General features: G+C 40.7%; 1 protein-coding gene across 4 annotated transcripts in view; it reads right to left on the bottom strand.

The window, feature by feature from the left end:
- RRAGB (Ras related GTP binding B) overlaps nucleotides 1-24,223 on the bottom strand; it is a 39,037-nt gene extending 14,814 nt beyond the window's left edge. The window contains exons 1-6 of one of the 4 annotated variants that reach the window (XM_003276329.3): nucleotides 23,453-24,223; nucleotides 22,526-22,559; nucleotides 19,598-19,697; nucleotides 14,495-14,578; nucleotides 12,503-12,569; nucleotides 10,271-10,493 (exon numbers count right to left, since the gene is read on the bottom strand). In XM_003276329.3, coding sequence (XP_003276377.1) covers nucleotides 10,271-10,493; nucleotides 12,503-12,569; nucleotides 14,495-14,578; nucleotides 19,598-19,697; nucleotides 22,526-22,559; nucleotides 23,453-23,544 — 600 coding nt within the window. In that variant the 5' untranslated portion in view covers nucleotides 23,545-24,223. The remainder of the gene's footprint in view (nucleotides 1-10,270; nucleotides 10,494-12,502; nucleotides 12,570-14,494; nucleotides 14,579-19,597; nucleotides 19,698-22,525; nucleotides 22,560-23,452) is intronic. The other 3 variants (XM_030807145.1, XM_003276328.3, XM_030807146.1) reach the window with 3 other exon arrangements.
- Between the last annotated feature and the right edge of the window lie 3,519 nt (nucleotides 24,224-27,742).

The raw sequence follows: 27,742 nt of genomic DNA on the forward strand, positions 1-27,742 counted from the left end.
TACACAGATAGAAAATAACTAGGTGCGGTTTTTGTATTGTTGAAATTTGCCATTTGACATTGGAATACATTCTTAAGTAAATGTGGTTATGTTAGACATCATTTTAATGTCCATTTCTCGCTTTATGCTTTTTTGCTAATGACTTATTACTTGCTGTTTATTTTATATTTATTTTAGACTATGGAAATGATGTTAGACAAAAAGCAAATTTGAGCGATTTTCTTATTCAAATTCAAAACAGGTCGTAAAGCAGCGGAGACAACTCACAACATCAACAACGCATTTGGCTCAGGAACTGCTAACGAACGTATGGTGCAGTGGTGGTTCAAGATGTTTTGCAAAGGAGACACAAGCCTTGAAGATGTAGAGCATAGGGGCTAGCCATCAGAAGCTGACAAGGATCAATTAAGAGCAATCATCAAAGCTGATCCTCTTACAACTACACGAGAAGTTGCCAAAGAAATCAACGTCGACCATTCTACGGTTGTTCAGCATTTGAAGCAAATTGGAAAGGTGAAAAAGCTCAAAAGGTTTGCTCATGAGCTGAGCAAAAAAAAAAAAAAAAAATTCATTATTTTGAAGTGTTGTCTTCTCTTATCCTATGCAACAACAAATGATCTCTCAATTGGATTGGGATGTGCACCAAAAAGTGGATTTTATACAACAACTGGTGACAATTGGCTCAGTGGATGGACTAAGAAGAAGCTCCAAAGTACTTCCCAAAGCCAAACTTGCACAAAAAAAGTCATAGTCACTGTTGGTCTGCTGCCGGTCTGATCCACTACAGCTTTCTGAATCCCAGGGGAACCATTACATATGATAAATATGCTCAGCAAATCAACGAGATGCACCAAAAACTGCAACACCTGCAGCCAGCACTGGTCACAGAAAGGGCCCAATTCTCCATGACAACACCCGACCGCACATTGCACAACCAACACTTCAAAAGTAGAAGAAATTGGGCTATGAAGTTTTGCCTCATCCACCATATTCACCTTACCTCTTGCCAACCAACTATGACTTCAAGCATCTCAACAACCTTTTGCAGGGAAAATACTTCCACAGCCAGCAGGATGCAGAAAATTCTTTCCAAGAGTTTGTCAAATCCCGAAGCACAGATTTTTGTGCTACAGGAATAAACAAATTTGTTTCTTGTTGGCAAAAATGTGTTGATTGTAATGGTTCCTATTTTCATTCAGAAAGATGTGTTTGAGCCTAATCATAATGATTTAAAATTCATGGTTCAAAATCACAATTATTATTGTTGTTTTTTGAGATGGAGTCTTGCTCTTTCGCCCAGGCCAGACTGCAGTGGCACTATCTGGGCTCACTGCAAGCTCCGCCTCCCAGGTTCACGCCATTCTCCTGCCTCACCCTCCTGAGTAGCTGGGACTACAGGCGCCCGCCACCATGCCCAGCTAATTTTTTGTATTTTTAGTAGAGACAGGGTTTCACCATATTAGCCAGGATGGTCTCGATCTCCTGACCTTGTGATCCGCCCGCCTCAGCCTCCCAAAGTGTTGGGATTACAGGCATGAGCCACCGCACCCAGCAAAATCATAATTATTTTTGCACCAATCTTAGCCGAAATGGATATTTAGGGAAGTACACTAACCATTTTACCTTAAAACTTCTAAGCCTACATTTTTAATAAAATAAAGAATATACTTTTCTTAACTAAGCTTAAAGTATCTCGAAGAATATTAATCTATCTTTGGAAATCTTTATATATGCATTTAGAAAATAATAAGATGATTAATCAAAAGTGATTTTTTTTCCAAGATGGTAGACTGAAGGCATTGTTAGCGGGCCTCACCTGCTTGGAAATAGCAGAGTGATGTGTAGAGATTCACAGTGTAAAATTTTATCCAAGAAGGAACACAGGAACTCAACAGAAAAACTGAAAGAAGCTTCAGACACTTTGAAAGAAGCGGTGGGCAGCAACCTACACCATGAGCCAGGCAGACCACTGTGAGTCTCCAGAGCATGAAAGGGGGAGAGAATGTCTCCTTGATACACATTCCCACTGAGAAGCTGAGCAAGCCAGGCCACAGGGGAACACCTTAACCCTACCCAGCACTGGAGTTGATTTGGTGAGCAGTGGGAAGTATACGAAAAAGAGCGGTATTGAGAAGTACTTTGCATGTACCCTGAAACCCCAGTGGGGACAGAAGGAAACCATTCCTGATAGAGGAACCTCACAGCTAACTCAGGCAGTGGTCACAGGATGGGAGATGCTCCCAACTGAGATCTGCAGTCTAATCTCTCGAGTGGGGACAAACTCCCTCGGCCAGAACTGAGGGGCGAGTGGGAAGTACGCTCTTGCCACAGGAGCAGTAGCTAAGTGCCCCAGCTTCGTGAACAAACAGGGAGAGGTGAGGCCTGAAAGGCATAGTTTCTGTCTCAGGCAGCAGGAAGGCTTATGGCCTGGGGCAGTTTGGCATTCTTAACATAGACTGCCTGGGATCCAGCTAGCTGCTGCCAACAGAAGACTGTGGATGTGATACCCACCTTGTCAAGAGTGTGGGAGTTGGGTGGGTCTCACTGACACCTGCTACTCCTTCTCCCAATGTGGATTCTTTTGTGCAGCAGAGTCAGTTGTGCTTCTCCCTGGAACATTACCCTAGTGGCCAAGGAACTGCCCTCCAAGCCCCATTGGGACCACTGCTTGTGCTTACACATGGGAAGCCAGAGTGCAAATCTGTTTGACCCAGCCCAAACCCGGTTTTGCCCCACCACCTGCCCTGGTAGCATAACACAACAGACAGGGACTTTTGGGAGTTCCATGGCCTTACCCATCGCCTGAGACACAAGTTCTTCCCCTGGGTATCATAAGCCAGGCACAAATCCCATGGCCATCATCACAACTGGCTCTCTCCTACAAACGCCACCTCCTGGCTAGAGGCCAACTGGTGCAGCCCATTACATCTGCTGACACAATAACACGCCACTTGAGAAGGAGAAAACTTCTGCATGACCTCAGCTAACATCATTTACCCACACCATCCCAGCTAATCAGGAGGTCTTGAGCCTATTCATGTGCCCAGTACATTACTACTATAGCTGGGACTTGAGAAAGCCATCACACTAAGGCTATTTTTAGCCAGGGAAATCTTTCAGAGTCTATGTCACTCCCCTGCTACCCTTATCATAGCTTGTGCTTACACCTGCTGGGAGACCAGAAGGCAGGGCAGCTTGGTCCAGATCTACCCAACATTGTCCCCCTCTGAAGCTCAGAGCAGAGCCTAAGCCACTGCACATCCTGCAGACCTGTCCACAGCCTTTGGCATCAGAGAGCTTCTCCACTTGGCTGATAAGAAGCATCAGTGACCAATTCTCCTCAGAAGGAAGAACCAAAATTACAGGTGAATAATCATAGCCCAAATGGAATGTTAAGCGGAGAGTGCTGGAGCTTACAGAGAGTTCAGTGGAAGAATCTGTGACACACCAAAAAGAAAAAAGAAAGTAACAAGAAGCTGGCAGAGATCAAACCCTCAGAGACTTAGTAATCTGCAGACAGAGGAGGTGGGAGTGCTCTTGGCCTCTCTGGCCCTTGCGGCAGACTGCTGGTATCCAAGCTCAAAAAGGACTTCTTTGCACTCATGAGCACAAGTACCAGAGTGGGTTGTGATTTAGGGACTCCTCAAGGGCATTACCTTGCTCGCACAAGGTCCCTTCACACTTTCCCCCTGGACCTGAGCTATAGCAGTGGGTGCCATGCTGGATGTGCACCCATTGTGAGACTTTGTTTTGCTCAGGGACCTTCAATCCTTCTGTCTTCACATCACCGGATGCCTTGCACATATTCCCCCAGCACCAGCTTAGAGTGTGGAAGCCTCACAAGGTGGCTAGACCAGATGGGCAGCAGGATTTGCAGTAGTCTGGCCCTGAAGGACTACCACACCTATGGGAACAGGGAGTGCACCACATCAAGGGAGCACCCTGTGGGACAAAAGAAACCAGACTGCAGGCCTTGAGTCCCAGAAGTTTCCACTTGTGGGAAGTTTCCTTCAGCAGAGGCACAGGTGCAAGGCCATGCTCAGTGGTGAAAAACTGCAGTTCTACCCCAGCAGTCAGGCAGCTCCAGCGCTCATGAAGGGACCCAGAGAAGGAAACTTCTCCCCCTTGCCCATCACTTGCAGATACAGCTGGGGCTTCTCTTCCAGGAACTCGGCATGAGTGTGCCTATAGACAGTCTTTCTAGAGCACTTCAGGGTGACTACATCTCCACAAGAGGAGTGCCCTCTGGGTTCAGGCTTGCACAAGAAGTAAAGTCACAACCCCTCTTTACATGGAATGTCAGCATTCCTGCAGATGAACAGAGGTGCTTGTCTGATCTGAATATCCAGAACACTGGGACAAGGGCATGATGGGGAAGCAGATGGCTTTCCTGCTGGCCTGGGAGAGGAGCTGAGATGGCTCCCTTCTGTCCCCTTGTAAAGACCTCAGTACATTTCACTGAGAGCTCCCCCAGCCAGCTCAGTCAAGGCTGGGCCTTCTGCCCACAAATGGGGTACTGCATATACCCACCTGCTTCAGCTGCAGCTGGTTTTTACCTGTGGGTGCCTGTACTAGCATGAAGCCTGAACTATTCAATGGCAGAGGTCTCATGAAGGTTATCTCATTCCCCAATGGTATGCACTTTGTTATTTTTTTCCCCAGTATATTTTTCACAAAAATAACAAAATGTACACCACGGGGAAATGAGATAAGCTTCATGAGACCTCTGCCATTCTGGCCCATGGGAGACAGTGAGCCTTCTCACACACCCAGCACACTGCTACTACAACCAGCAGCTAAGAAAGCCATTGCACAAAGATTCTCTAAAACCAAAGAGCTCATACACAGTCTTTGCCACTGAAAGCACCCAGAGCCAAAGCTAGGTGACCATACACTACACACATTAAAGTCACATCCTCAAGGGGAGAAAAACATTTAAAAACCCAGTAAAATCAGAAATAAATTCAAAAATAATAAGAAGAAATTGTCTACCCAGATGGGAAGGAACCAGAAAAATGATTCTGGCAACATGCAAAAACAGTTCTACAACACCCCCAAAAAGATCACACTAACTCTCCAGTGATGGATCCAAACCAAAATAAAATCTTTGAAATATCAGATAAAGAATTCAAAATGTTAATTATTAGGTTGCTAAATGATATCCAAGAGAAAGTTAGAAACCAACATAAAGAAATAACTGGACCAAGTAGAAGAAGAATTTCAGAGCTTGAAGACAAGGCTTTCAAATTAACACAATCAGATAAAAATTTTAAAAAAGGAATTAAAAGAAATGAACAAAGTCTCCAGTAAATATGGGCTTAGGTATAAAACATCCAAATCTAAGAATCACAGGTGTTCCTGAGGGAGAAAAAAAAGCAAAAAGCTTGGAAAACCCATTTGAGGAAATATTTGAGGAAAACTTTCCTGGTCTTGCTAGAAATTTAGACATCCAAATACAAGAAGCTCAAAGAACTCCTAGAAGATTCATTATAAAAAAGACATTACCAAGTCATCAGGCTATCTAAAGTCAACATGAAGGAAAGAATTCTAAGAAGAGTGAGACAAAAGCATTGGATAACTTATAAAGGAAAACCCATCAGACTAACAGCAGACTTCTCAGCAGAAACCTTACAAGCCAAAAGGGATTGAGTCCTATCTTTAGTCTCCTCAAACGGAATAACTGTCAGCCAAGAATTCTGTATCTATCAAAACTAAGTTTCATACGTGAAAGAGAAATGAAGTCTCTCCCAGACAAGCAAATGCTGATGGAATTTGTCTCCCAGAACCAGACCTATAAGAAATGCAAAAGGAGTTCTAAATATCTAAATGAAAGGTCATATGCACCAGTATAAAAACACTTGAAGGCAAAAAATTCACAGGACTTATAAAACTGTAACACATTGAAGAAAACCAAGCAACTAGGTAGCAGCACGATGACTGCAACAGTACATCACATGTCAATATTAACATTGAATGTAAATGGTCTAAATATGCCACTTAAAACATAATAGATGGATAGAATGGAAAAAAAACACAAACCAAATATCTGCTGTCTTCAAGAGACCCAGTTAACATGTAAAGATTCTTATAGACTTAAGGTACATCCTGGGTAGGAAAAATATTCCATGTTAATGGAAACCAAAAGCGATTGGGAATAACTATTCTTTTTTTTTTTTTTTTTTTTTTTTTTTTGAGACGGAGTCTTGCTCTGTCGCCCAGGCTGGAGTGCAGTGGCGCAATCTTGGCTCACTGCAAGCTCCGCCTCCCGGGTTCACACCATTCTCCTGCCTCAGCCTCTCCGAGTAGCTGGGACTACAGGCGCCTGCCACCATGCCCGGCTAATTTTTTGTATTTTTAGTAGAGACGGGGTTTCACCGTGGTCTCGATCTCCTGACCTCGTGATCCGCCTGCCTCAGGAATAACTATTCTTAGATAAAACAGACTTTAAATCAACAACAGTAAAAAAGACAAAAAATGTCATTATATAATGATAAAGAAATCAATTCAACAAGAAGATATAACAACCTAAAATATATGCATGCCTAACTCCAGAGCTCTCAGATTCATAAAAACAGAAACTACTAGAGCTAAGAAAAAGAGATAGAAAGCAATACAATTATAGTGGAGGACTACAACACCCCATGGACAGCACTGGCTAGACCATTGTGGCAGAAAGTCAACAAACAAACACTGGACTTAAACTGGACTCTAGAACAAGTGGATTTAACAGACACTTACAGAACATTCTACCCAAAAACTGCAGAATATACATTCTTATTGTCAGCACGTGGAACTTTTTCAAGATAGACCATATGCCAGGCCACAAAACAAGTCTTAATAAATTTTAAAAAATCAAAATCATATCAAGTATTGAATCAGCCCAAAGCAGAATAAAACCAGAAATCAATTCCAAGAGGAATTCTCAAAACCATACACATATATGGAAATTAAATAGTCTATTCTTCAATGATCTTTGGGTCAAAAATAAAATCAAGATGGAAATTATAAAATTTTTTGAAATGAAAATACTGACACAAGTTATCAAAATCTCTGGGATATAGCAAAAGCAGTGGTAAGATCAAAGTTTATTGCACTAAATGCCTACATCAAAAGGTCAAAAAGATCACAAATTTACAACCTAACATCACACCTCAAGGAACTGGAGAAACAAGAACAAGCCAAACCCAAAGCTAGCAGAAGAAAAGAAATAAGAAATAACAAAGATTAGAGTAGAACTCAAGAAAATTGAAAATAAATTAAAAAAATACAATGGTCAATGAAACAAAAAGTTGGTTCTTTGAAAAGATAAACTAAATTAATAAACCACTAGCTAGATAAAGAAAAGAAGATTCAAATAAGCTCTATCAGAAATGAAAATGGAAACATCATACTGATAACACAGAAATACAAAGGATGACTGAGACTACTATGAACACTTCTATGCACTCAAAGTACAAAATCTAAAGGAAATGGATACATTCTTGGAAATATACAACCACACAAGCTTGAATCAGGAAAAAAAATAGAAATCCTGAACAGAGCACTAACAATTACTGAGACGTAATCAGTAATAATAATAATAAAAAAAAAACCCGGCCAGGCACGGTGGCTCAAGCCTGTAATCCCAGCACTTTGGGAGGCCGAGGCAGGCGGATCACGAGGTCAGGAGATTGAGACCATCCTGGCTAACGTGGTGAAACCCCGTCTCTACTAAAAATACAAAAAATTAGCTGGGCATGGTGGCGGGCACCTGTGGTCCCAGCTACTCGGGAGGCTGAGGCAGGAGAATGGCGTGAACCTGGGAGGCAGAGCTTGCAGTGAGCCGAGACCGTGCCACTTGCACTCCAGCCTGGGCGACAGAGCGAGATTCCATCTCAAAAAAAAAACAAAAAACAAAAAACAAAATTTCCCAACCAGAAAAAAAAAAAAACCCAGGACGAGACAGATTCATAGCCAAGTTCTATGAGACATTCAAAGAACTGATGCCAATCCAACTGAAACTGTCCCAAAAGATTGAAAATGAGGGAATCCTCCTTAACTCATTCTACAAAGCCAGTGTCATCCTAACACCAAAGCCATGAAAGGACATAACAAAAAAAGAAAGCTACAAATCAATACACTCAATGAACATAAATGCAAAAATCTTCAACTAAATATTAGCAAACCTAATCTACCAGCATATCAAAGAGATCATTCACCAAGATCAAGTGGGCTTCATCCCAAGGATGCAAGCATGGTTCAATATACACAAGTCAATAAATGTGATTCGCTATATAAACAGAATTAGAAACAAAAACCATATGATCATCTTAATAGATGCAGAAAAAGCATTCAATAAAACCCAGCATCCCTTTATGATAAAAAGCCTCCAACAAACTAGGCACAGAAGAAACATACCTCAAAATAGTAAGAGCCCTTTATGAGAAACCCACAGCCAACATCAAAATGAATGGAGATAAGTTTAAAGCATTCCCCCTAAGAACTGGAAAAAGACAATTATATCCACTTTCACCACTTCTATTCAACATAGTACTAGAAGTCCTAGCCAGAGCAATCAGGCAAGAGAAAGAAATAAAGGGGATCCAAATTGAAAAAAGGAAGTCAAACTATCTCTTGTTTATAACTCAGGAATGGAAAACCAAATACTGCACATTCTCACTTGTAAGTAGGAGCTAAGCTATGGGTACACAAAAGCATACAGAGTGGTATAATGGACACTGGAGACACAGAAACGGGGAGGTTGTGGGGGCTGAGGGAAGAAAAATTACCTATTGGGTATAATGTACACTATTCAAGTGTTGAATGCACTAGAAGCCCAGATGTGACCATAGTAAAATTCATCCATGTAACCAAAAACCACATACAACCATAAAGTTACTGAAATAATAAAATAAATAAAAAATACTTAAAAAACCACAAAATTACAAGTGAATAAAACACTTCTAAATGTTTAAAGGAGCTCATTTATTGGAATGCTGTAAGTTTTTTTACTGCAATTTTGGCTAGCAAATAAAGTGATTTTTAAAGCAAAGGAGAATAAAACAGCAAGAGCAATAACAAGGACCTCACAAACTCAAGACCCAAGCTACATACATGATTTTCTGCTGAAGTAAAACCATATTATTAGGTATTAAATAGTAATTAATACTTAATGACAGAAGTTGAGGGAGAAAGAGCTAAAAAGACTACTAAATAATCAAAAGCAGTTTTCTGAGTCAAATATGGAACCCTTCAAATGGTTTTTGAAAGCCTATAAGCTAACCTATAAATACCAAAACACTAGAACAGTGGAGGCAATCCTGTAACTAGTCATATAAAAAAGTATTCCTTTCCACAGCAATTACCAAAAAATCCTTTCATTAAAGGATTTCCTTAGATTCTTATACTCCAACTCAAAGAGAAACTGTATTCCTCTATATGACCAGCATATCCTAAAACTGCTTTCCTTAGTTTTATACCCTTAGAAATAGAGGAGGATCTTCTCATTCAGCATAGACCTTAAAATCCAATCCTCTTATTTTATACTGAGCAAACTAGACAGACTGTATTGAAGCTAGACTATATGACTTGCCAATCCTGGAGTCTCACAGCTAAGCAGGAGTTTACCCATTTTACTATGTCTTTCTATAATGGGCCTTTGAGCCTTCTCGGGGCTATTTTGGTTTGTGGATAGCTATCTATATTTGTTTTTTTGTAGGGGAATGAAGACTGGTTATCTCCTACTCCACTATCTTGGTGACATCACCGCTACTGTGCCTTCTCTGGTTTAAATTTGTGTGTACTAACTCCCATGTCAGAAAAGAGAAATCTAGTAAATCAGTGAAATTACAAGGGACCTGGCATAGTGCCTAACACACTGTGGTTGGCACTTGAACTGGTACATACCAGTTTCCTAAGTCAATCTAATGAAAGCAGCAACCTCTCTTCATCTCACTCCTAGTGGGTCTTAACCTTGACACTATCTCCCTGCTTTGAAGGACAATAAAACTGGGGCAGCAAATATATTTTAAAAATAAATAAATGCTGCTTAGTGAGATCACTTGGACAGATTCCTTGCCTAATTCTGAAAATTATTTACTAATAAATCTTTCCCTTATTGAAAATGTGTTTAAAAGAGTGTTTAGTTAAAGTAAATGACAAAACTTTACTTTGAAAACTTCTGCTGACTTTTTATTCCTGAAAAAAAATGGTATAAATTTACCTATACCTCTACAAAGTAAGTTTGCAAAGCATGTCAAGCATTTGGTGCAGCACTTTTTCTGTTTCTTACCAGGTCCCGTTGATCCTCCTGTACCAGATCCATTTTGTGTACCAAGCAAAATATTTTGGCATCTGGAGAATTCTGCAGAATGGCCTCCAGGCATGATTGGTAATAGTGCATGTCCTTTTCCAGTTCGCGGCTCTCCACATCAAAGACATAAATCAGAACCTCCACATTTCGGAAGATGTTGTCCCGTTGGCTAGTGAAATAATTTTCCATGAAGGTGTCTTGCCTGATAGACAAAATATATATATATATAGTAAGCAAATCCTCAATTCAATCACTCCTCCTTATAACCTATTTTTGTTGGCTTGATCAATGTGAAAGATAATCTTAAGGCTTCAATTTAAAGGGCAAATCATAACAAATAAGTCTGGCCTTACCTTCTCACCTCTTGAGCCACAACTTGAGCCAACAAAAGAAGTTTGCAAAGCATGTCAACCATTTGGTGCAGCCCCTTTTCTGTTTCTTACCAGGTCCCATTGATTCTCCTGTACCAGATCCATTTCTCTGCCCCTCTCCTTATGTTCTAAACACACTGACTTTTTCTCAATTCCTCAAGTGGCACATGGTTTATCCACTATGTGGCCTTTACACATGCTGTTCACTCTGTCTCAGATGCTACCCCACACCGCCTCATCTAGTTAACTCCTGCTTGTCTCTTTAGATTTAAGTTCAATCCATATTTCCTCACAGAAACTACCCATGGCCTCCTGACAGGTCAATCCACTAAGCATAGACTCTTATATTAATACATTCCTCTTACTTCTAACATTTACCACAAGTTATTACACTTGTTTGTGAGTTTGTCATTAATACCATTCACTTCCCTAGACAGTAAGTTCCACGTCTGTTACTATTCTTCATTGTTTCCCAGCTTCTAATAGAGTGTTATGTACTCAATGAAAATTTGCTGAATGAATAACTCAATAGTCAAATATTCTAAACTATATTAAAATGACTCCAATGGTAACTTTTGAACAGAATGTTGCTCTTTGCTCGTTAGGCTAAGTGCTGCTTTCCAGGAAGTTCTCAATTACCACTTGGCCAGCAGAAAACAGTAGCACCCGGTAGTAGGAGAAAAAAGTCAGGAACCTAGGTTCTAGTCCTGCACTTTGCTATTAATTAGCTGTGTGAACTCAGCAGAATCATAATCTCCCTGGACTTCAGTTGCCTTATCTGTAAAAATGAAGATCATCACATCTTAGTGCCTAAAAGCAAGGGACTTGGGACTAATGTCTTAACACAGATTAGAAAATTAGAACCAATGATAATGAGGAAGGATTTGTATGGAGATATGTGCTAGGATGTTAAGTGATCCATCTGCTAGCAGGAATGGAGTCATTTTCTTAAAGAGTATTTAGCTATTGCATTATTCTTTCAACAAATATTCACTGAGCACCCACCCTATGGCTGGCTCTATGCTAAGAGCGGAGATACACTGAGCTAACAATATCTATGTATTTTGTGAGGCACTCTGCTATGCAACTTTGTATAAATTATCTTACTAAATCATCAAAACAACCCTATGAGCTGGTACCATTGCCTTCACTACTGTACAGATGAAGAAACTGTGGCTCAGAGAGTTTAAATGATTTACCCAAGATAACACAGCTAACAGAGCTGAGGTACAAACCCCAATCTGACTCCAAAACCTATGCTCCTATCCACTGTGCAGTGCACACTGCTCCTTCAGCACAGAGATGCACCATAGCCAGCATACATCCACAGTGTGTGTACATTTGTGATGGAATATGTGGTGAATACTTTGCTCATAAGAGGAAGAGCTAACTCCTACTCTTCCGAAAAGTAGGTAACTTAGCTAGAGAATGTGTGCTCAGTGTCTGATCTACAGTATTGAGACTACCTGGAGAAAATTACTGACATATTATAACTAAGAACAAAGTAGTATGGTGTGACAGCTAAGAGCTCAGCACTGGTGTCAGGCTGCCTGAGACAGAAACCTAACTTATTCCTCCACAAAAGGGGATAATCTATCCCAAACTACAGATACCTAGATGGAGCTTGGATTAGTGCTATTTAAACATGTCACATACAGAGGGCATTTTCACAACTCCATAAAAGTCAGAGATGTTTATTGACTCAAGTGTCAATTTTAAAGTAATTTCTATACAATCTATTACAAATGATAGTTACTCTAGGTGTACTCGCCATGCTGATATACTAGATGCCATGATTACTGACATCAGCTTCACAAACAAGTAAGCAGATGGTACTTACCCACCACAATCCCACAGGTTCAACACCAGGTTTCCCAGAAATCGAACATGAGAATGTTCTACATCAACTGGAAGACAAATATGACAAATCTAGTAATTATAGCAGGTGAAGTGAAATTCAAAATAAGCAAAGCACTAACCCATGAAATTTAGAAGGACCAAAGTGGAGTGAAATGCTCAAAGCCACAACAAGAAGGTGATTTTCAGCTGAGTAGTGCGGTTTAGTGGCAAGGTAGGCACCTAAACTACCCTGAGCTACAGAACTGGCTCTCATGTAAGTCATTTTACTTTTTAGTAGTTTAATACTTAGAGCAGAAACAATCTCCAATTATAATACTGTTAAAATTTCAACATGTAATAGATATATACCACATAATCAGTCTTCCCTGTCCCACTTGCCCCCACCAACCTCACATACACACAAAATTTAAAAAAAACAGTAACAAAAACCAAACATAAAACATAACCAAATGAACTCCTGCTATTGATTTCCTTTCCAGTTAATGACCCTAACTTTTTCCCACTTTTGACTCCTCTATCCACATTCAGTACATTGCTAATCCTTTGTAATCTCTCTCAAATCCATTCCTTATTTTATAACCCACCACAAACATTAAGGAAGTCCCTTATCATCTCATGTCTACACTACTACAATAGCTCCATAACTGACCTCCCCACCAAAAAGCCTTACTCAATTTTACTTCATCCTACAGGCTACTGCCAGGCTCATCTTCTTAACACTACTTTGAACATGTCACTCCCCATTCAAAACACTTTCAATGGCTCCTCCATGCCTATGGGAAGGCATTCAAGGTCCTTCACAATTTGGCTTCCAATCTACCTATACATTCCCCAATGATCCACATTAATAAAGCCTTTCACTCCAGCCCAATTTGGTTTATTCACAGTCCTCCCAAACCCCACTACCTCCCCAACCCCCAAAATACTTTACACCAGGGGTCGCAAACTTGCTAACAGGGGCCAGGCCAGTAACCGTATATGAGCAAAGTTGGCCAGATATGGAGTGTAAACATCTACCCAATGAGATAGTAGAGTGAGCAGCAGTTACTCAGCTCTGGTTCATTTGCCATGCAGGAATGGGGGCTCTGGGTTACCAGATCTTTAAGTTTTTCAGCAGTAGTGGCAAATCCACACTTTTATGAAAACTTTTACATGTTGATAACTAATTCCCATTTTTAGAAAACATCACATGGGCCAAACAAAACACATCTACAGGCCTTAGATGTGTTTTGGGCCAAACAAAACACATGGGCCAAACAAAACACACCTACAGGATATAGGCTGCCTGTTTGCGACCTCTGAGTTACACTTCCCTCCCCTCTGTTCTTCACCTATTCTGTTCATCTGCCTGAAAGCCCTCCCCATCTTTCTTTCAAAATATATTCATCTTTTAAGAGCCAGCCTAAATCCCACCTCCTCTAAAAGCCCTGCCTGGCTACCCCTACTTACCGTCATCTCTCCCTCTGAATTCATTCAAACACTTATTAAGCATCTACTCTCTGCCAGGCACTAAAAACCCCAAGGAGTAATAATGAAAGATTTTATCCTGAAAATTTATCAAAGTCTAAGAATTATCATATCACACAGTGATATTTCTCCTATGACTATCTCAAAGCTGTTGCTTAAATTGACTGCCATCTAACTTTTGTGCAATTTTATCTTCTTATAAACTACATCACAAGCAGCAGAGCATTATTTTAAAAAGCACAGGCTTTGGAATCGAACACATCTTCATTCAAATATCAGCTGTACCTGTCTGTGTGACCTTGGGCAAGTCACTTAAGCTCTGAGTATTAGTTTCCTCCTCTATTAAAAAAGAAAGGGGGTGGCGGGGCATAGCACTGACCTCACAGGATTACTATGAGGATTCAATGAATTATCATACATAAAGTGCCTGGCACGTAGTAGGTGCTCAAACTACTTCCCTTCTCCCCTTTACTTCCCCCTCCTTGGAAAAGGAATCATATCTTACATGTCTTTGTATTTCCAACAGAGTCTACGAGAGAGTAGGTGCTCAAACTGCTATTAATTTGAAGACTATGTATACGGTCTAGTACTAAAAAAAAATGGAAAGAAGTGCTACTGAGAAAGGGAAAGACAATAACAAAAGAAGTGACAGGAGTCAGTGACTGTTTAGACGTGGGGCACATGGGATAGAAATCAGGTTTCTACTCCCATATCATAGAAATTATTCTCATCAAGCGACCAATGGCCCCATAACCAAATCCAGTGGACTTTTTAGTCCTTGTCTTACTTTCTGCAGCATGACACTGTTGACTACTCTCTTCTCAAAAAATTCTCTTCTCTTGGTCTCTGATTATCATACCTACAACTTCTCTGGCAGATCCTCCCTTCCAATTCCTATTCTTCTTTCTGTCCCTTAAATGTTGGAGTTCTTCAGGACTCCATCCTTGGCCACCTTCCCCAAGGCAAGCTAGTCTACTCTTAGTATTTTATTTGCCATTTGGACAATGACGACTCAGAAACAGGTATCTCTAGGACAGATTTCTCTCCTACCTTTCTGACATATATTACAAATCTCCATTTGAATAAACCACAAGTATCCCAAACTCAATGTATCCAAGTATATGTAACTCATCATCTCCCCTTTCTTCCTACAAAATCTATTCCTCTTTCAGTCTTCTCTATCTTAGTGAATTCAACCAGTTGCCTAAGCCAAAACCTCAGTTTCATCCTTCAGTCCACTTTTTTCCTCATCATTCTCCCTAAATCTACCAGAAAGCCCAGCTGACTCTATCTCTTAAATAGGTCTCAAATCCATTTGCTTCTCACCATATCCACTATCATCACCCTAGCCCAAATCAAGCCCCCATCATCTCTCACCTGGTCTATTAAAATAGTTTCCTAACTTATCAACCTGTTTCTAGCCTTGCCTCCCTCCAATCTATCCTCCATATTACAGATAGAGTGATCTCTCTCCAAAATGCAGATTTTTATCCTTATTTAAAAGAATAAAACCATGTCTCTCTGCATACGCATGATTGTATACACCCAGAAAAGAAAGGGCCAGAAGGATAACCTCAAAACTACTAATTGTGGTTGTCCCTAGGAAGCAGGCCTGAGAGTGAGGGAGAAAAGAGGCTTTTTACACGTCTGTAACGTTTGAATTTTTCACAAGTACTACTTTTGTAATTAAAACTGAAAATTAAAAATAATAAAATATAAATCTGCTCATGTTGCTTTTCTTTTCTTTTTTTTTTAACATTTTCCCTAATCCCTGGGACCTGTAAAATATCGCTCTTCTGTTTAAAACTCTCTCTACGCTCAGTTCCTACTATCTAACTTGGCTTACAAGACATTTTATGATCTAACCACCCACTTCCTGCTTCCGTCTTTAGTCTCATGTCTTCCATATATGGCTCTCTAGCTCTCCTAGTCTTCCTACCCTATTATCACAAGAACAATTAAAAAGAACCAAGAACAGAGCTTTGGGGAATGACACACACTTACGGGGCAGAAAGAAGAAAATACTATGATAAAGATTTTTTTTAAAGAGGGATGGGATGGTTAAAGATAATGGAAGAAAACCAGGGTAATAGAGCATTAAATAAAAGCCAAGGGAACAGAGAATTTTGAGAAGGTAGGAAATCTTGGAGCCGTCAACAGTGTTTAAGACTAAAATACTTCATAATCATTTTTATTGACAAGTTTACTGTTCCAACAAATACATTTTAGCAGCCCCCTAATAAATTAATAATATCACCATCATGTATTCTTACTTCAAATTTCAAAACACAGTAGGCTCTAAGTTAAACAAAATAAAACTGGACTATTTTCAGCAATGAGAAACTAGAAAAACACTAAAACATTAAAATCAATGTAATATTTTAAAAGTACTCTTACTACTTTTAAAGAAAATCAGCAACTACATAAAGAGGACTATCAAGTAAAAAGCAATGCACTATATATGTATTTTGAACTTGTCTGTAAGTTTAGCAATAGAACGCAGGTATTTCTTTAGCAATGACAAACTAGCTAATGATGATATCCTAAAGCCTTAAGACCAACGTAATATTTTAAAGTATACTTTCACTACCTGGAAGGAGATACAATGATTACTAACAAAGTATTAGTAATAAAGGTCCTGCTTGAGATATTCTTAAGGGCAAGAGCTCTGTCCCGTTCTCTGTGCCTGCTACATAAAAAGTTCCAGAAAAGTACTTGCTGAATAAATGGTTTGCCTTAATGTATAGGGTTCATATAATTTGCAAAATTCTGTTCACAATAAGGCTGCTAGGTTATGTCAAAACTATTTCAAGCAGTTTGAATAGCTCTGAAATGGTTGCAAGACTGTTCTCTGGATTCAGGGTAATAAGTCAACTCTGATTAGCTATATAAAAACAGCAACAGCAATTGGACTAGAAAAAAGGGGCTTCAACAAAGTGTGCAGAATTTAAAACAGAAATAAAAATAAGTCTGCCAGGAATTGTTAGCACAGGGTAAGCTAGATAGAATGTGGCATAAGGAATAAAGGAAGAGCATAGATTGACATTCCAGCTCTGATACTTCCTAGCTGAGTGATATTAACTTCTCAGTTGTACCTCCTTCTTTATTCTCTATAAAAATGAAGTTAACATGAGAACTAAAGTAAATAAAACAGTACACAAATGCCTGACAAATAACAGTTGTTCAATAACCATTAGCTTCCTCTAATCTACTGAAACCATAAGAGTAATTAGGCCCAGATATTTAACTTGAAAGAAAAAAAAAGTTTTAATCTATCAAATCAAGCAGAGAGAAGTTTGGACAGGTAGACTTTCCAGAGGCCAGAGCTACAGATGTCAATTATAGAGGCCACAGGACACTATCCTGACCAAAACTTTTGATCAATGACTTAGATGAAAACTAGATGAGATATTCATCAAATGTACAAACTCCATGGAGTTAGGAAAGATAGCTAATGTATCAGATATTAGAGTTAGGAAAGATAGTTAATATATCAGATAAGAGAATAAGTAGCTAAAATGAAAATAGGATCCAATCCCTTTCTTTATGGATGAGGAAAAAGGGATTGGACTTTTTCTGGATTTCACAGTTAACAAACAAAGGGTACAGGAACATATCATAGGCTAAAACAAACAAAACTAAATGATTTAATAGAAGTAAGCATTTATTCTTTGGTTCAAAATATTAACTGCACAAGAGCCAGAAGGGTATGTGTTTTAATAACAACATATCTGAAAGGGAATTTGAACATATTTGAAAGAGTTTTTTAGTAAGACTCCTCATAACGAAAGTTACTCCAAAAAAGGAGGATACATGTTAGACTGTGCTAACAGCAATGTAATGTCCAGAATAAGAGATGTGATAGGCCCACTCTGCCCTGATCAGACTCCACCTGCATCTAACTCTCAGTACCATAAGAAAAATGTAAACAAGTTTGAACAAGTCCCCAAAAATGTTTCAAAATATGTCAAATGAGAAATAGATGGAAGAGCCGGACATTTTTAACTTAAGGAAGACATGATTTGTGAGGCAAGATGGCCAGGCATGGTGGCTCATACCTTTAGTCCCAGTACTTTGGGAGGCCAAGGCAGGCGGATCGCCTGAGGTCAGGAGTTCGAGACCAGCTTGGCCAACATGGTGAAACTCCATCTCTACTAAAAATAAAAAAAATTAGCTGGATGTGGTGGTACACACCTGTAGTCCCAGCTACTTGGGAGGCTGAGGCAGGAGAATCCCTTGAACCAGGAGGTGGAGGCTGCAGTGAGCTGAGATCATGCCACTGCACTCCAGCCTGGATGACAGAGCAAGACTCCATCTCCAAAAAGAAAAAAAAAAAAAGATTTGTGAGGCAAGAGATGGCTAGGACAAACTGAGACACTGACTATCCTCAAATATTTGTAGAGGCTTAAGAGAACAGAAAGAGAAGAAGCTAACAGAAAAAAAAAAAAAGACATAGGCCAGGCACGGTGGCTCACACCTGTAATCCCAGCACTTTGAGAAGCCGAGGCGGGCAGATCACTTGAGGTCAGGAGTTAGAGATCAGCCTGGCCAACATGGTGAAACCTCGTCTCTGGTAAAAATACAAAAATTAGCTGGGCGTCGTTGCGGGTGCCTGTAATTCCAGCTACTCGTGAGGCTGAAGCACAAGAATCACTTGAACCCAGGAGATAAGACTGCACCACTGCACTCCAAAATGGGCAATAGAGCGCAAGACTCCATCTCAAAATATATATATATATACATTCAAGAAACAGCTTTCTAGTCAACAAAGCTGACCCAATTATGAGAGTCTACACTTACACTCCAAGCACCATAAGAACAGAAATGGGGTTTCCTTCTCCTTTATTTCCTAGGGTCTGAAACATACTGTGTTTTTAAAATGTTGTTCTTGAAACTTCAGGAACTGTATAGAGTAGTGGGTGGCCTTTCCCTAAAAATCAAGGACCAAGCAGAATCCAGAAATGCTTGAATGCTGCAGAATGAAATGGCAGTACAACCCAGAGACAGAAGGGCTCTCCCAGGATCCTACATTCACTGTCCATGGCAGCCCAATTAGTACATACTAACACTCAAACTATAAAAGGCAACAACATATTCCCTAAGTCAGAACCAAAACTCTAATGAGATCATCTATGTGTATCCAGGAAAAGAAGTAGCAGAGTACAGATCAAGTTAACTTCTTTCCTTCCCACCACCGTAATTTACCTTTCAACGAAGACAAGGTGTAACTACTGCTTTAAAAAATCTTAGGATATTTTACTGTTATGCTTGTTAATACCTATGGATTTCCCTTTGTATAAGAGTTAAAAACACTCTCCCCACAAGACGAACAAACAATGCTTGTTTAAGAAATAGCAGGATAAACAAAAAGTTGGACAAGGGCAATCCACTTCATAAACCTAGAAAGAAAAGAACCTCCCCCAAGACAGCAAGCAGTAGTAACTGGAATTAGGCCACACCTCTTTGAAAACAAATGCAAAAAGGGTAAACATGCTCCATAATAAATCCCCCAACCTCTCTGCATCCCCAAGGTACTGCAACCAAGTGTGTTATGCAGATTATTAATTGTTAAGATCACCTGACTTTACAATAAGATAAAACATCTTACTTGTTGCGCCAAGGCGACGTGTGTCTCTGGCAATATAATTTGCAAAGATAATAGACCTCATGCTGGTCTTACCAGACCCACTTTTACCCATCAACAGCACCTAAGGACAAAGTAGGGAAAAGGAAAGGAAAAAAGTTAGCAATCTAGAGCAAATCAAGTCTAAAGGGATCTATTTCTCTCCTGGATTTGATATTTTCCTGAACTGACAGTACCAACAACCTGGTGCGGACACTCACAACTAACTAAACTCTTCCCAACCAAGGGTGAATGCAGAGATACTTAGAATTCCAGGAGCCAGGCACTTACTTGTCACAGGACACACATCGTTTAGGTGACAGAATTACACTGAATTTATGCTATTAAGATGCACCGTTAATATGTTCAGAAACAGGTTAGAAAAATACCACGTTTAGAAGAAACTAAACCCTGTTCTATCATAACCCAATGTTTTGTTAACTGAATTACCTAGCAGAGGATTGCAATATAACTGAAAGTTCTTCCTCCTTCTGCTCAAGGTCAATCTTTCCACCTCTGCCTTTGATCTCACCCCTTCCACTTACCTCTATGCTCTTATTCCACTTATTACTGCCCCTCCTTTTTCTTTCCAAAAGCTTCCCATGGCCTGCAGGATGAAGTCCTTAGACTACATATAAGACCCTCCTTGATCTAGTCTATTTACTTCTCATCCCTCATCTCCTGTCCCTCCTGGCCTGAAACTTTTAGCTTACAGCCACACTTAATTGAACTGCTGGTAGTCCCTCTGATTGTTCCCAGCCCTCTGGGAGGTCCTGCATCTGTGCCATTGCTTCACGCAGTACTCTCTGCCAGTAAACTATCCATTCTCTTTTCTTCCTTCAGCTAAATTGCAGTTATCCTTCAAGACTTGGTTCAGTAATCATTTTTGCAAGAAGATATTCTGAGTCTAATGCTCTAGGCTGACTTAAGTGTCTTACCTCGGTCCTCGCATGGCACTGTTATTTCATTGCAAAGACTATAATGCATTGCAGTTACTTATTTTGGGAGGTCTGTCCTTCTCTCTCAGAAGACTCTGAGCTCTGGAAGGGGAGAGAGAGTCCCCTCATACCTCCAATGCCTAACATACAACAGATGCTCAAAGTATGTACATCAAAAGAACAAGCAAGTTATCAAAACAAATATAGAAAGCAAGAGAGTATCTGACAGTGAGAACTGTCCAAGGGAAAGGGTAGCCTCATGAAGGTAAGCAGCCTTCCTGTCAATGTCAGCATCTCACAAGAGAGCACTTGTCAACGATGTTGTATACTCTCGTACTAAAAGGGAATTTAGTAAAGTGACTTTTGAGAGTACTTTCAAATCTAGAATTTATGAAATATAGTTCCAATTACCTTGCTTTCCTTTTCTTTCTTACTTTTTTTTTGAGATCAAGTCTCGCTCTATCATCCAGGCTGGAGGGCTGTGGCATGATCTCAGCTCACTGCAACCTCCGCCTCCTGGGTTCAAGTGATTCTCATGCCTCAGCCACCCCACCTGAGCCCCCCACCTCAGCCATCCCATGCTTGGGATTACAGGCATGCACCATCATGTCCGGCTATTTTTTTTTTTTTTTTGTATATTTAGTACAGACAGGGTTTTGCCATGTTGGCCAGGCTGATCTTGAACTCCTGGCATCAAGTGATGCACCTGCCTCAGCCTCCCACAGTGTTGGGATTACAGGCATGAGCCACCATGCCCAGTCTTACCTTGCTTTTCAAATGAAGGGAACCTATGTTCTAGCTTCAGTCCCAAGATATTTCTAATTACTAATTTCTAATTACTAATATAAGGAGTATTGATGAAAATATACTACACTCAGACTTGATTTAATCTAAAAATTTAGCTATATAACTTTATCTCACTAAGGAAATGTCACTGCTGAGCCAGTCTAAAGTTGCTACAAAAAGTCTGCTTTTGTACTTTAAAATTTTAATTGAAAAACAGTAACTCTTTATATTTAGGAGGTACAATGCGATGTTTTGATATATGTATACAATGCAGAATGATTAAATCAAGCTAATTTTTGTTCTTAATCATGTAGAAATTTCTGTATTTTTAGGCATTCTCAATGAAAGCAACTTCAGACAGGCTCATCAAGAACATTCCCTTAGCAAACTGTAGTTACAGAACTGAATTATTAGATGAAGCTAAGGCTAAATATGGTACATTTCCTTTGGTTATTAATTTATACAATGTACCTCTTTCAATTGCCTATGAAAGACTTACCAAGGCTAATCATGTTAGGTACTGATCTAAGTGTTCTACAGGCATTTACTAATTTAAACGTCACAACAATCTTATGATACAGTTAATATTGTTACTACCATTTTACAAATGAGGAAACTGAAGCCCCAAAAGGTTAAGAAATTAGCTTGAGCTGCACTCAGCAATTCTGCCTAAACCCCAACGTAGGGCACAGTACTATGAGAGCACAAAGGAAGGTGTGTCCAATTCCATCTGAAGAACTCAATAAGACCTTATAGTGGTAACATTTGAGTTAGGTTAAATATAAATGTGCAGACAGAGGCCTATATGGTGTGTGGTATATGGCTTACACAAAGTGCAAATTAATTTGTAAATCTGGAGAACAATAAATTCCGTATGGCTGTGATAGGGTGCATAAGTGTGGCAGAGGGTTTGGTCAGGAACAGATTTTAAAGGGCCATGAAATCATTTGGATTTTATTCCATGGGCTTAAAGAAGTTACTAAACGTTCTTAAGTATGTAGATGACTCAGTCAGATTTTCATATTAGAAAAATTAAATCTGATAGCATACAAGGAGAAGAGACTCAGACAGACCACACAGAAGGCTCCTGCAATAGTCCAGAAAAGATGGTGTATATATGTCACGAAGTTCCCGAATATCAACTTCTTACCTTTACCTTCATGGTTTTGACGTATCTAACACGTCTTACCTTTTTCTTCATGGCTGTATTTGGTAGCACCCACCTGCAGATATAAACCAAAAAAGTTTCCATAATCCAATTCCCTTAGAAATTGAAATTAATGAAGTATAAATAAACATGGAGGTACAAAAGAGCATGTTTAGTACAACGGCTGAGTACAGCTGTGTGTGTGGGACCTCAGATGAATAGAGGCCCCATTTTCCTAAATTATAAAACTGTGTGTATGCTATCTCCTAATTAGAAGTTCAAGAGAGAACTCCTAGGAAGATTTATTTAGGAATACAAATGAGCCATTAAAATTCAAGATTCAATTTTTCATCATCTTAAATTAACCAAAGCAACACAGCTGCTTTAATCAAACAATATCTTCTATTTCTAAAAAAATAGAGTATACTGATATCCTCTACTTGAGGACTGAGTATTGAATATCCTCTATTTATAAAAAACATTCAGCCTCCTAATTTTAAAATCTGGAAGTATCTTTTTAGTCCTTCAGCTGTCCTTCCAAGCCCTATTTCACTCATCACAGGCACAAAGTAGATGTAGGTCTCAAATTCAGTACAAATTGGCACAGAAAGCACCCTCAAGCTCTGACCTGGAAATGCAAATCTTCTTTCTAGTCTTTCCATCTCCAACCTGGTGACAGCAAATCTCCTTTACTGATAATTCAAAGCAACTCAGAACTGCTTTAATTAGAACACTCTCCCAGCACCACCACCAGGAATATCAGCCCCTTCCCAAGGGTTGTTTCTGCTCAGTTAGCACCAATTCGCTTTCCAGTTTATCCTGTCGTCCAAAGCATAATACCAATCAACATTACTGGTAAATCAAAGCAATTTATCATGGAGTGGGGTGGGGAGAAGTGTTCTAATTCACAATACTCTCTTCAATTTGAACACCCCCACTTCCAGCTTTGACATAATACTCTTCACCCACCCAAGCGATCCTTCCGGTTCCCCTAGTGGTGGATCCATTCTCGGCCCCAGATTTTCTTTCTCCATCGTTTTCTCAGAGTCAGATTCTTCCATTGCGCAACAAGTCCTTTCCAGTCCCTTCTAAATCTTCAGTACTCTTCAGGGTTTGTTGTTGTTGTTGTTTGTTTGTTTTCTTTTTCACCCCTCAACCGCCTATTCTCATCGCCTATGGCCCTCAGGCCTGCTCTATTCTTGCCTCCGCCTTTGTCCACTGGGGGGCCGCTTTCCCCACGGTTACCTTTATCTCCCGAACCTGGCCTCAAGGCAGGGCCGAGCTGGCTAGCTCTAAGGCCAAGTGATTCCGTGGTACAAAGTAAGAGTTGGAGAATGACAGGAAAAGAGAGGTGGATTAGGGGTTCGTCCTGAGTTTTTGCCTCAGGCCCCAAGGTCTGGAAACCCAAAGGTAACTTCACCCGCAAAGAGGTGAGGACCGCGAAGGCGGAGGTGGCAGAAAGAGCTGACCCGTGCGGTAGGCACTAAGCGGTGAACGCCTCAGCTGGCTCGTGGCTTCCGAGCCCGGCCGCTCGGAGAGTCAGCCGGCAGGGCAGTAGTTACGACCTAACCACCCGCCCTTCAGGAACCCAGGTATCTCACCGCAGCCACCCGACTGCAGGCCAGGATCACGTGGGCATCTGCCGTAAACCCGGAGTCTGTCACGTGACTGCCGCTACCAAAGGGATGGGTGTGCTGAGAAGAATACCATAGAGACTGCTCCAGGAAAGCCAGAGTGCCGTCTGTCATCGTCACGTGGCCTTGGTTCAGGCTCTGCGCCTCGGGCGGGGTAGGGCGCTGGGAGCCTTCAGCCTTTTTAATGTGGGTGGGCCTGGCCCCACCCATCCGCTATGGAGAATTAAAGGAGCCGGTTGCAATTTCAGTGCCTCTGAGCTTCTCTTTTTTACTGCTGGTTACCGGTAATGGTTTTTGACTGGGAAGACAGTGCATTGTCTTTGCCTTCCTGCTTTTTATTGTTAATTCTTGCAATCGAGTTTGTAATTAAATGATTAATACATCCAAAGCACTTAGAACTGTGTCTTCCACATAGCAAGTACTGTATAAATTATCGTTATTGCTGAAACGAAGGATTCATCAGGAATTTTAACACACACATTCATCTTCCCACTTGTTTAAAACAGGAAGCAAAGGAAGTACCATAGTAAGAAGTCAATAAATAAAGTCTAGGGCTGGGAGTGGTGGGTCATGCCTTTAATCCCAGCACTTTGGGAGGCTGGGGAGGGAGGATCAATTGAGGCCAGGAGTTCAAGACCAACCTGGCCAACATAGCGAGACCCCCATCTATAAATAAGTAAAGTCTAGAATTGAGAACAGAAAGACTACTGGTAGGGATATGCACACCAGGAAAAATGCCCAGAGGGGTTCAGAGATGTTGCTTCTGGAGAGTGGGGTAGGGGATAGGATGTGATATGTCAGGGGACTATTATTTTTTATCTGAAGCCCTTCTGTGCTATATATATTTCTATAATGTATAAATGATATATAATAATAAGATATTAATATGACATTTAATTATATTTAATATAATCAATTAATACTTAAATATGTTATAAATATGTTGTTATTTTTAATACATGTGTCGTTTAATTATATTATTTATAATTAATATATTATATACTACATGTATTATTTACACGTAAGTGTGTACATATATTACTTTGATAAGAAAAAAAGGGAAGGAAGGAAGAGAAACTGCAGGAAGCAGGGTACTATTATTGAAACTACCTTTGCAAAAACTGTAACTGAGGAAATTATGACAGTGAAACAGATCAGACCTAACCAACTCCATCTTACATCTAACCTTTAAGGTGTCCTTGTTCATTCCTGGGCGTAGGCCAAACTAACCTTGGGAAGGAATTTAGTTTGTAGTTTAACTCTGATACAAAATTTATAATAGCCCTTTCCCCCTTCCCGCCCCCACCCCCCCCCCCCCAAAAGAAAACCTTCTTACCTGGGAACCAGTCGGCCTTTGCAGGACTAACAAATCAGCTACAAGATTAGAAATTACAATTTAGGGGCCATGCAGCCTCCAGCTGCAAGAGTCTGAACCTCCCCAAATTGCTCCCAGGAATAACATCACTGTTTTAAAACCTAAAATCACTGTTTGATATGTTTTGCAGACCCTGCATTCAGATGCACCAGCTTATGATACAGGAGCAGGGCAGGGAAGTGCTGGGCAGAGAAAGGCAGGTCCCTGGCTAGGGCTCCACCCTGGGGCCTGTGCCCATGGACCTAGGTGAGGATAGGCACTCCTGCCTTCCCACCCAAATGTTATATTCACCCCTAGACGTTGCCATGGGGTCAGAGCCCCACAGCCTGCCCGTCTGCATACTCCCCCTAGAGGTTGTGAAGCAGTGAGCCATTCCCACTGTGGCATGCCCTGCAAGGGGGATAGGGGAACTTTCCTCGTTTCACTTGCAGCACCCAGACCAGTAATCTGGCCCAGCCAGTTCTGTGATCCCACCCAGGAACAGAAGATAGCAAGAAAAACTCACTTAGAGCTCCCTATGATTCCATATCCAACTTGACCAGTCAACACTCCCCACTTCCCAAGCCGCTACCCACCAAATTATTGTTAAAAATTTCAATCCCCCGAGACTGATTTGAGTAATAAAACTGCAGTCTCACCCACAGCTGGCTTTGCATGAATTACTCTTTCTCCATTGCAATTCCCCTATCTTGATAAGTCAGCTCTGTCTAGGCGGCACGCAAGGTGAACCCCTTGGGCAATTACACTGTCTGCTCCCACACTTTCCACTTGAGATCCTGTGTGATTCCATTTCTCCACAACTGCCTTGCCTCAAGAAAAAAGTTATTCTACTCTGATTAGTGATCCTTCGCTCTATCACTAGCTAATCTTTTGTCTCCTTCCAACCAACTATCCCCAAACAAGCTTCCATTCTGGTTTTCCTTGTCTGATGAAAGATCCTGAGTCCCAAACCAGGAAGTCACTTTAGATTCACTGCCCTCAATACGTGTCAACGAGACCAGGTCATGATCAGTCTATTTTCTACTACCTGCCTGCTCTTATTCTTACTGCCACTCTTTTTGTTCCAGCTATCATAATCTCTGGCCTAGATATCCACAATAGCCCACTAAGTGATTTTCCTACAGTGGCAGCTCCAAAGGGGTTGGGAGTGTGTGAGTTGATCTTCATTAGTCATCTCATCCCCCAAAACATTTGATGTAATTAATATGTGCTTGCTTTCTAAAGGCAGCTTTCAAATATGTCTTCCAACACCTACTGCCCCCAGGCTTCACCAGCCAAATTGACCCCTTAAACCACTCTTTTATAAAAATTTACTGTCTCGGCCAGGCACGGTGGCTCACACCTGTAATCCCAGCACTTTGGGAGGCCGAGGTGCGTGGATCACCTGAGGTCAGGAGTCCAATACCAGCCTGGCCAACATAGTGAAACCTCATCTGTACTAAAAATACAAAAATTAGCCAGGTGTGGTGGCACACGCCTATAATCCCAGCTACTCGGGAGGCTGAGGCAGGAGAATTGCTTGAACTCAGGAGGTGGAGGTTGCAGTGAGCCAAGATCGCACCACTGCACTCCAACCCGGGCGACAGAGCAAGTTAAAAAAAAATACTGTCTCTCTGTTGCTGCTGGTATCCTTTTCACCCTCCTTCAAACCATCCATCCTCCCAAAAAGCTGCTCAAGTGATCCTTTATTTTAATTAATTGATTAATTAGTTTTTGTTGAGACTGGATCTCACTTTGTTGCCAGACTCAAACTCCTGGCCTCAAGGGATCTACCCGCCTTGGCCTCCCAAGGTGCTGGGATTACAGGTGCAATCAAATTTCTTTCTATCGTCATTGTAGTTGTTGTTGTAGTAGTAGTAGTTGTTGTTGTTGTTGTTGTTGTTGTTTTTGAGACAGGGTTTTGCTCTGTGACCCAAGCTGGAGTACAGTGGCACAATCATGACTCACTGCAGCCTCAACTTAAGTAATCTTTTAAACTACAAATCAGAGGAGACTACTTCCCTACTTTAAAATCCTCCCATAACTTAAGGAAAAAGTGTGTCAATACAAGGACCTTCAAGATCTGGCCTATAGCAACTCACAAGCTATATTTCTCTACCCACATTCACTACCTCACAAGCTTCATAAGGAATGCTGATAGTTGCCTCAAAGTGCCAAGAGGCAAGAAGTAAGAAGAGGAAGGAACAGATAAAGAAGAGGAGGGGAGGGATGAAGAAGAAAAGGGGGAGAAGTGGGGAAATGGGAAAGAGG

Source organism: Nomascus leucogenys, chromosome X (assembly GCF_006542625.1).
Source record: "Nomascus leucogenys isolate Asia chromosome X, Asia_NLE_v1, whole genome shotgun sequence".
Taxonomy (NCBI): Eukaryota; Metazoa; Chordata; class Mammalia; order Primates; family Hylobatidae; genus Nomascus; species Nomascus leucogenys.